Source organism: Metopolophium dirhodum, chromosome 7 (assembly GCF_019925205.1).
Source record: "Metopolophium dirhodum isolate CAU chromosome 7, ASM1992520v1, whole genome shotgun sequence".
NCBI lineage: Eukaryota > Metazoa > Arthropoda > Insecta > Hemiptera > Aphididae > Metopolophium > Metopolophium dirhodum.
The window spans coordinates 32721628-32732638 of record NC_083566.1 but is presented as its reverse complement, the minus strand read 5'-3'; the positions used below and the strand labels follow the sequence as shown (position 1 = coordinate 32732638).

The window sequence follows — 11011 nt, the reverse complement described above, 5'->3', positions numbered from 1 at the left end:
TTAGAGCTCGAGTGGGACCAACGTCGATTAGGCACAGTGTCGTTCAGATTAAGAAATGGTTTCCCCGAATATCAGTAATGATAAATTATCCAATAATTGGCGATCGCGATGAGCTCATTCACATTTCACTCCGTAATTTACTCGAAACTTTTTTTATTAGTTTTATTATTCGGTTAGTTGCATACTTTTAATAATTTATACTTCGTTTAAAAGTTTTGTATTTATATAATAATTGTGAACAACTGTGTATTTGTGATTGATTTTGTAGTTAAAATTCGAAACAGGGCCAACGCCTAGTTTTTTTTGTTGATAAGCATAACATTCCGACATAATGGCAGCAATCCGTAAGAAACTTGTCATCGTCGGCGACGGTGCCTGCGGAAAAACTTGTCTGCTCATTGTGTTTTCCAAAGATCAATTCCCAGAAGTATATGTACCTACCGTGTTTGAGAACTATGTAGCTGATATAGAAGTCGATGGCAAACAAGTAGAACTAGCACTGTGGGATACAGCGGGTCAAGAAGATTATGATAGACTAAGACCATTGTCCTATCCTGACACGGATGTTATCCTCATGTGTTTCTCCATAGATTCACCAGATTCGTTAGAGAATATCCCAGAGAAATGGACACCGGAAGTGAAACATTTCTGTCCAAATGTGCCGATTATATTGGTTGGTAACAAAAAAGACTTGCGTAATGATCCAAATACGATTCGCGAGTTGAACAAGATGAAACAAGAGCCCGTGAGGCCAGAAGAGGGGCGAGCAATGGCCGAAAAGATCAATGCATTTGCTTATTTGGAATGTTCAGCTAAGAGCAAAGAAGGAGTTCGTGAAGTTTTTGAAACATCAACAAGAGCTGCACTACAAGTCAAGAAAAAGAAGAAAGGCAAATGTGCCTTGTTGTAAGTGATGTCTTTTCGAGAATATAAAAATCTACTTAGAAAATAAAATATATCATATTTTTATACAATTTTTCAAATTACCATGTCGTTTTAAGGATTTTCAGCATTTAAAACAAATAAACCTGATTGTACAAATCATGGTGCAAGACAAAATATATCATTTTATTTTTCTATAATAAACACTATAATTATAATCATGTATTCCTATTGTTTGCCAAAATATGTACAAAGCAAAACTGTTGGGGAGAATTTTTATCGGGTTATCACTAATCATAGTGCATTTTGTAACTTATTTTAACTTTATTTTTTATATTATAATAACTGTTCTGTAAAAATAAAGTTGAAACTACAAAATAATTGAAACATTTTATCGAGACTCATTATTCGCTACCTTCAACATAATACAATATTTCTGTATCGTAAATATATATATATATTCACACATATATATTTTTTTTTTATGGACCTGCTGTGCCAGGAATCCCATGATGTATTCCTTAGCTTAGTTTTTTTTAAATACTATTATTACGTTTGTTCATTAACCAATATTTATATGCTTGTACTTTTTAAGAAATTTACTAATAAAAGTTTAGATTTTATTAAATTTATTTTTAATTCCTAGATTTTGTTAGGTATCATTTAAAACATATTTTAAATGATTACTTACAGAAAATTCTATTATGTCATGTAAGTGACTTTTATAATCATTCATTTTTTGACTTAACAGGATATTAACAGAGTAAAGAGTTATTTTGTTTATTATTTTGTTATAAATTCTTTTGTTCACATTTATTTAAAAGTTATTAATTTTATCTAAACATAGACATAAGATGTAGATATAATTACAGTGTTAAAAAGAATGCGTAACTCAAGTAATATATTTAAATAATTTTACTTAACATTAAAAAAAAAATAATATGTTAAAATACTTTTTCAATATATATATATATAGATTTTAATTGAAGCAAGGGTTCTAAATTGATATTTTTTTATTTATTGTTTTATTTCTCTTTTTGTCTACACTTGGATTAATGTATTATCTATATAAGTTTCATTTTAGATCAGAGTAAAAATTTAATAGGTATTAAAAAATGTCTATTATATTTTGATTACTTTCTAAGTATAAGAAAACAAATATGGTCTGCTAGTATATTTTTGTCTAAATATCTAAAAGCTTAATGTATTGACTGAGGTACGCTTAAAATTGTCATATGAATGCAATGGTTTATTAATGATTTAGAATTAGACTACACTATCTTGTAATGAGAATGGTTCACAGTCAGCAGTCTTTGTATACTGTCACAGACTTTTTGTAATTGGTAACACTTCTTTATCACATTAGAATAACTTAATATGCACAATATTCATACTCTAAGAAACCAAGAAAGTCATGTACGGTATGTACCTATAAAAATATTATAATACTATAAGTAGACATAATAGTATAATATCTAACTAAAATATATGAAAGTTAAAAATATAAGATATAATGTTGGATACCTACTTGGCTACTTGAATACTTCTCTTAAAATATAACATACAGAGTGATTCACCAAGCATGCTTACTCCCTTTTTTCTTTAATAATGCAATTAGTTAAAATCATATTGGCATTTTTAATTAGGTGCAACAACGATTTCAACAAAATTATCTACTGAATAATTTAAATAATAATGGGAGGGGTTCTCATTTAAAAAACAGAAGTTTGTATTTCTACAGAACACTCCTTAAGTAATATAAAAAATCTCAATCATTTAAAATTATGGTCTTCCATAATCAATGGTTCTATATGTATTTACAAATTCTAAAAATCAGAATTTGAATAAATTCATTATTTAAGGAAAAAGGGATGAGCATGCTTGATGAATCACTCTGTTGACTGTATATGACTGGTAATCCAATAATTATTACCATTGATTAAATATACAAATACACAGGCCGGATTGTACAAATTCGGCCCACTGAGTTTTCCATACTTTACCGGCCCACTCACAAACTGGCGGCCCTTAGATACATTCTTATTCCGAGCATAGTTTTTTTTTCTTTATAGTCTCCATTTCATCAACTTTTAACTCTTAACATATTTTTAGTCAGCGGCCCCACATGACTTGAACGGCCCACCGACTTTTACTCGGTAATTCGCCAGGCCAATCCGGTCCTAATACAATATTTAGGTATTTAATTAATGTTATTACAGAATTATTAATTGGTAAGTACCTATTAAATTTATACTTATAAATTAAAATGTAAGTGATACAAATTCTCTAAATACAAATCGTTTTTTTATAGCTATATAATATTAGTCAATGTATAGAAAAAAACTGTTTAAATTGTTTGCATATTGTAAATTAAGGGTTTAAAGCAAAAAATAAAAATTTTAAGTAACAATATTCAATGGACCTGTTGTTTCAGATAACTATTTTCCAATATATCACTATGATATTGAGCTTGTAGTAAAACCAGCAATCAGTTAATTTCACAGGAAAGAGGACAAATTACAATATTATTTTTATATTAATAGATAGTTAAGTTATCTATTAAACCAACATATATTCTGAGAACATTTGACTGTGTATATATTATAATATTGTAATGCATGCATATATATTTATTACAAAAAAAAATTTCATTTTAACTAGTGTTGTCATAAAATAAATAATTCAAACAGTATTGTATGTACTATAAATATTTTACACAACAGAATTCACATTCTAGATGGTACTGGTGGTAGTGTATTATGAAGACTCCTCTAAGTTTCCACTATGTATATTATATTGTTCAATGTAGTTTTTCGAAGAGTGGAGGACATAAATGAGTAATCATAAAAAATTAATGTGACTTCCCAGTTCCCAATAAACTGTTTTTGTTAAAGGTATAAAAACTTTGAAAACAAATTTCATATTCATTTTTCAAAATAAAAATTTTTTTTTTGGGTTTCTAACACAAAATATTTTGCACATTTTGTAGATTTTGACAAATTTAGGCAAAAGTCTAATTTTAAACGTTTTTAAAAAATATTATGACTGAATTTTCGATATTTTTCAATTGGTATATAAACATGTTTTGAGGAATCTTGTATTAAATTTCAAATTTTTTGATGATGCGAAGGTATCGAGAATATTTTTATTTTATAGAAAAAAAAGTAACTTTAAATAGTTAAAAAAAAAATCAAAATATTTTTAAAACTTTATTATGTTTAAAAAATTGTCAATTATCTACAGTTATTCTTTTTTGAATTGCACCAAAAACCAAAATCGATTTTGTCAAAAACTGATTTTACGTAAGAAAATTTTTTTTTGTTTACCCCGATTATTTTAAAAAATACTAATAAGAGCCGTATTCATAGTCGATGCTTAAGAAAAAGTATTGCTTAAGCTAATTTTGATAATTTAAAAAGTAAAAATTTGAGATAATACCTAACTTAAAGCAATGCTTAAGGTAGGTCTCGACCAACCTTAATTTAAGTAATACTTTTTCTTTTCTTCTAGTGTCGTTTATAAACATATTTTGAGCCATAACTACTCATAAGTATAGCTTAAGCAATACTTATTCTTAAGCATCGACTACATTATACGGCCCTAAGTATTTTCTATTTTAAATTTTTAACCTCTCAAAAGTTTAAACTTCCAATTTGCAATCAGGAATCACCCTCAAATTTTAAAATCGAAGCATTGTTTCAACTACTTATCATACATGATTGTATGATCATCTGTATACAAATTACAGACACACAAAAAAAAATACATCGTAAAATTTAGCCCAGTCTAAAAAAATATTTACCCATTAATTGTTTATTCATTTAATTTTAATTATCTTACATTAATGGAAAAAAAAATGTACTTACATGACTACTAAACGTCTTAATTTATTAAATAACAAAATGTTAATTTGCTCGGATCCTGGGGAGTCCAAATCCCTGGACCGGCTACGTAGAAACCGCCACTGGTATGTATCTACGTAAAAGTTTCAAGTACCTAACCACGAATAATATTTTTTAATTATATAATGTTAAATATTTCGTCAACATTCTAATTTTAAGCACTTTTATAAAATATTGTGACACTAATATTTTCAAAATTATTTCAAATGATAAATGAAAAAAATATGAGGAACCTTGTATTAAGTTTTCAAGTTTTTTGACCCAGCGTTAAACTTTATATAGACATTTATACCTAGTAAAATAACTTTAAAAATATGTTTAATTTAAAATGTCTATATAAAGTATAAATCACCAATAAAATTTCACAATATTTTTAAAATGTTATGCATTGGAAATGATACCAAAACATTTGATGAAAATTTCAAGTCGTACGACTTCTAAGCACTAAGGTTATTTGTTTTTTAGTTGAACCTTAATCATAAAAACAAAATTTAATTTGTCAAATATTGGTTTAGCGTAAAAATTGTTCTTACCTAATCGTTTTTTTCTTATTCTAGATTCTGAGCGTAACGATGATGATGAATGTACATTTGTATATTTGTATACAATATTGATTTTTTTTTTATGAGCTTTAGAAATTAACGAAATTGGACATTCACTCGATTTCTCATGTAACTATTCTTATTTCGTTGTAATTCAAAAACTAATATAACCATTGATACTCGAAATTTCACCAAATGTTTATTTTATCATTTTCTATACTTGTTAAAATTTTCAAAACATTTTAATACGGTTTGATCTATTTAGACTTCTCACACATTGTTACAACAGCAGTTTAAAAATACATATAGGCTTTATTTTTTATAAGCATTTTTAGTTCAAATTTGGACAAAATTAGATTTTTAAACAAAGAAAACCGATTTTAATTATTTTGTTCTAATATAAAAATATTATTGGGTACTTAAAACTTTTAAAATATATGATTATATTTTAAACACACAATGACATTTTCAAATGCAATTTATTCGGCAAAAATAAATTTTGCTTACTGTATAGTACCTACCTAGTACCTACTAATGCCTTATAGTAAAATAAATTACTTTATTCACGCAATAATATCATAAAACATACTTAAGAATATTATTGGCTGACTGCTGACAAACAGTCTTTGCACTGACTCGTTTTTCGTAGGTACACAATGATTATATATTATTATTTAATTCAAATTTAACAAATCCATTAGTCAATATTCATTACAGTGGTCGGTGACTTTTCTTGTCACCTATAATGTACCTACGGCATGGTTATCTGTTTTTTTGTTTTCCGAGGTTATTATTTCGAAAAGTACTAGGACCACCCACAATAACAACTATATAGATTCAATTTGCTACCAAAAACCACCCCCAAAGTTGAAAATCAAAATATTTTTACTGACCCAAAATTATCAAAATTATCCAAAATATTATATTATAATTTGGATTCTGATCGGATCGATGTATTGATGTATTGATTGTATTGATGTGTGTTTTTATTTTTTTGTGTCTAAGTACATATATAAGTAGTTGAGATAATGCTTCGATTTTCAACTTCAATATCTTTATTAGCGGAAAAGTGAATCTAGTTAGTGCGCATTCAAGAGGTAAAATTAAAAATGCTCAGTAGTTTTAAAAAGCGACGGGAAAAAAAGATTAAGGAAAAACGGGAATTTTTACGCAAAACTAGTTTTTGACCAAATAATGGATAATAATATTGGTTTTTTTTGGTCTAAAATGATTTATTATTATTTATTTATTTATTTATTATTCGCCGAATGTTTATAATATCATTTTGTATACGACATCATACAATTTTCAAAATATTTTGAATCTTTTAAAGCTAAGGTCAAAAGAAATTTTCGATTTTTATTAGTTCTTTTTTATTATTGTTAATAAAAAATTGCTCGTGAAAAAACATTAAAAAAAAGGTGGATAAGTGGATGTCGCTCTGCTGTACAGTAGGTTACAAGTGGGTCACTGTAATGGATGGTGTTAAATTTGAATTCAATGATATAATATCATTGTATAAGAAAAACGATCCTGAGCGAAAACTGTCAGTCAGCCTATGATATTACCAAGTATATTTGATGATATTATTGTGAATAAAGTAATTTATATATAACCTATTTACGTGGAGCCTTGTTTTAAATTTTCAATTCTTAGCCATAAAAGTTAAACATTTTATACATTTTTAACTACAAAATAATTAATAAATTATAAATTTGATAAATGTTGTCAACATTTGAACATTAAATGCTTATAAAAAAAAATTGTGTCTATGTATTTTTAATATTTTTCAACTGCTATTAGAACGATATATCAGGAGCCTTATATTAAATATTCACGATTTTTACCCAACAAATAAAATTTTATTGATATTTATAGAAAAAAAAACTAAAAAAATTGAAAACTGACAATGTCCGTAAACAGCTTAAAAAGATTCAAAATATTTGGAAAATGTTATGGTGTATAGGAAATGCAATTATGAACATTCAGTCAAAATTTCATGTCCCAACGGTCATTTGTTTTAGAGTTACACTAAAAACCAAAATCGATTTTCTCAAAAATAGATTTTGCGTACAAATTCCCGTTTTTCCTTAATTTTTCTTTTGTTTTTCACGTCGCTTTTGAAAACTTTTTACTTTTGACTCCCCAAAGTACCAACTAGATTCACTTTCCTATCATAAAAGTTACTGTTGAAGAAAATCCAAGCACTTTTACTGTCTTAAAAGGTGATGAGTGATGACAGACACAAAAATAAAAAAAAAACACACATCATTGTAAAATCAATACATTCATCGCTTTGCCCAGAATCTAAAAATATATAAGATTCCTCATAAGTTTTATTAAATTTAAAAGAATAAAAAGTTGCGGAGCGTTAATTTACATTACACAGACAAAATTCATCAAAATCAGGAAAATGTTCTAATTATTTTATGTTAGAAATGCATAAATAATTTTATTTTTAAATCTATAAGATTTAAGGCTATACAAGACTCCAAATGAATTTTCTATCTTAAAAAAGAGTTTCCCAGAAAGTTAAGGGGTAGCCATTATGTTTCAGGTACAAAACATAATATACTCTAAAACTGTAATTTAAAAACAATTTAAGGTGGGCTATAGTTCCATTAGCCCCCCTCCCCCCCTATCTACGCTTATATACATATGCCTATATCTGTAACCTATAACATAGTGATTCCTTTAACCTTTGTCCATGTGTCTATGGCAATATGGCATATATAATAATAATAATAATAATATATATATATTGCTTCTAGTGACTAGAAGGTAATTAATAATTATTGTAATGCTGCAATGTCGACATTTTATTTCGCTTGTCCCTAAAAATTACTTCCTAGTAAAGTTACCACGGTTAACGAATCCCAGAACTATTTCAATATACGTCAATAATTATGAATAATTAGTTACTATGACTTGTTTCTTCGTGTAAGTTTAAGTTTTTTGATACCTAACTACTTCAATATACTCATGACAATAATATTGTCCCTATAGACAATTTTTAAATGTGTGTACATTTATAGGTGCCCCGTTGCCCCCTTCACCTTGAAAGAAATATAGTGAAAATAATATTACACTGTAATAGTGTAAGCCTGTATGGCTATTTATGTCATAAAATTAAATCTATCGGTTTCCATTCCCATATATAAGTACATTTTTCTTATAATATAAATATGAAGGTATACATAAAAAAAAAAATTGACAATAACATGTAATAACTAAAATTTTATACTATACTTACACGAGATTGAAATCTTTGCAAAACATGTTTTGACATAATATCGATGGCCGATGTGATATCAACAATCCTACAAATTAGGATTTATAAGTAAAATTCTTCCATGCAATCCGTTAATTCAGTAAGTAGGTACCTACGAACATACCTAGGTATATGGTATGTTGAAAGATGCACTTTAATGTTTTACAGCATTAATCTAAGTAACTGGTCTAACCGTATAGGTAGATTTACAAAAGCAGTTAAGTACACGGTAGGTACTATAATACTATACGATGTATAACGATTAGCTATTGTGCAAAAATAAATTATTAACAAGATAATCTAAGTTGACCGCGGAAATATTTAAAAAAAAATACATAACTTATGTAATTAAATTTGAGGTTATGTTTGCTTACTCTACATAAAAAAAAATAGGTAAACATTGATATCTGATAAATTTTGTTTATTTTTTTATTTTCACTTCAATATTCAATCAAGCAATTAAATTATTTTAAGTTTCTCGTTAATTAAAATAAAATACACCTGTTGGACATCGAATTTAAATACTCCTCCTGTAAGCTGAGGTAATAAATTATCTTCAATTATTTTTATATGTTATGTTATGTAGGTATGCTTATTGCTTATGTTACAGTATTTTTTACTAATTTCTGATCTGTTCCGTTTCACGTTTGTATATTAAGTGTGGATAAGTGTGTGTATGGTGTTTGATTAGCGCAGTTCAATCGTATTTTGTTTTCAATTTTTACCAATTTTAGTTGTTGCGCCCTTTAATATCTAGAACAAACGTTTGATTGTATAATGATGTAGTACTGTTTTCCGTTTTAGACCATGGCGGCCATTCGAAAAAAACTCGTCATCGTCGGCGACGGTGCCTGCGGAAAAACTTGTCTGCTCATTGTGTTTTCCAAAGATCAATTCCCAGAAGTATATGTACCTACCGTGTTTGAGAACTATGTAGCTGATATAGAAGTCGATGGCAAACAAGTAGAACTAGCGCTGTGGGATACAGCGGGTCAAGAAGATTATGATAGACTAAGACCATTGTCCTATCCTGACACGGATGTTATCCTCATGTGTTTCTCCATAGATTCACCAGATTCGTTAGAGAATATCCCAGAGAAATGGACACCGGAAGTGAAACATTTCTGTCCAAATGTGCCGATTATATTGGTTGGTAACAAAAAAGACTTGCGTAATGATCCAAATACGATTCGCGAGTTGAACAAGATGAAACAAGAGCCCGTGAGGCCAGAAGAGGGGCGAGCAATGGCCGAAAAGATCAATGCATTTGCTTATTTGGAATGTTCAGCTAAAAGTAAGGAGGGTGTCCGTGAAGTATTTGAAACTTCAACTAGAGCAGCTTTACAGGTTAAAAAGAAAAAGAAGGGGCGATGTCGTCTACTTTAAATTAATAGAAATCATACATAAAAATTAATAACATAAATTGCCATGGTTTTATTTTTAATTTAAGTTCTATTCTCGCGTTTCAGTCTTCCGGGTTTTAGCCAAGCATATATTTCAATAAAACCTTTTTTTTTTATATACATATAGAAAGGAGATAAGGTTACTTAATTGTCAATTTCATTTCTCATCTATAAATATTGTTTTTCTTTTTGTTAAGATATTTATATTTATATATATATTTTTTTTTACAGCTTCTCTGACCTATAATATACTATAAACATGACTCCCTAGAACTGTGCTAACCTTTGATGGTTACCAACATTTAACACCAAATATTTATTATTGAAATGACTCGAAATGAAATATTAATCTTACAATCAATAATCATATAATCTTGTGTAGGAATTAAATTTTTGTAGAATTAGATTAAATTGTTCAAAAAAAAAAAAAATGTATTAGTAATATGATTCACCCACTTTAGGTGTTCCTTATTCTAATTACATCTTTAGTATTTTTATATCCATTGTACTAGTTTGGAAAAGAAATTGATTTTTTTATTGGCGGGATTAACCATAAGGCACAATGTAACATAACCATTAACAATAATGTGTGAATACTGGATATATCATTGGTTATCTTAAAAATAAAATTTCAGTATTACCTATTGTATTTCATCAGTACTTTTTTTTTTTTGTACATTTACTGCCTTTTTTACGTGAAAAATACATTTCTTTATGAATAATATGATATTAATACATATCAAAAAAAGCTTAAGAAAATGTAGTTCAGTAGTTGTAATTGCCATGCTTCTTAAGAATTACTTAAGTTTATTTTATACATCTCAAAATATGTCAGATAATAAATATTATACTAAAATAATGTTCAGTTATAATTTTATATTTTATATTATAACTGTTTCAAGTTTTCAAAATTATTTTACTTTAGAAATGTGGTATTTATAATCATTATAGAGTAAATTAAGTAATTTTTCTTGAATTGTATAAATTTACATTTTCAATAAGTTTTTAAAC

The 11011-nt window shown here is 27.4% G+C and overlaps 2 protein-coding genes and 1 long non-coding RNA gene across 3 annotated transcripts; 2 read left to right on the top strand and 1 right to left on the bottom strand.

Moving 5' to 3' along the window:
* The first annotated feature begins 77 nt into the window (after positions 1-77).
* Positions 78-1510, top strand: LOC132949629 (ras-like GTP-binding protein Rho1). Its single transcript, XM_061020610.1, has one exon. The coding sequence runs from the start codon at positions 332-334 to the stop codon at positions 908-910; it is 579 nt and encodes a 192-aa protein (XP_060876593.1). The 5' UTR covers positions 78-331; the 3' UTR covers positions 911-1510.
* A 1390-nt stretch (positions 1511-2900) lies between these two features.
* On the bottom strand, positions 2901-8863 carry LOC132949630 (uncharacterized). Its single transcript, XR_009665115.1, has 3 exons — positions 8580-8863; positions 4749-4878; positions 2901-3062 (listed from the first exon to the last, which is right to left on the bottom strand). It is a non-coding gene; the product is annotated as an uncharacterized LOC132949630 (long non-coding RNA).
* Positions 8864-8987: 124 nt separating this feature from the next.
* Positions 8988-10649, top strand: LOC132949627 (ras-like GTP-binding protein Rho1). The gene is made up of 2 exons (XM_061020609.1): positions 8988-9139; positions 9402-10649. The coding sequence occupies exon 2, from the start codon at positions 9405-9407 to the stop codon at positions 9981-9983; it is 579 nt and encodes a 192-aa protein (XP_060876592.1). The 5' UTR covers positions 8988-9139; positions 9402-9404; the 3' UTR covers positions 9984-10649.
* The last annotated feature ends 362 nt before the right edge of the window (positions 10650-11011 follow it).

Excerpts from the sequence above, each read along its gene's own strand:
- LOC132949627 (XM_061020609.1), top strand. The coding sequence starts at position 9,405 with ATGGCGGCCATTCGAAAAAAACTCGTCATCGTCGGCGACGGTGCCTGC.
- LOC132949629 (XM_061020610.1), top strand. The coding sequence starts at position 332 with ATGGCAGCAATCCGTAAGAAACTTGTCATCGTCGGCGACGGTGCCTGC.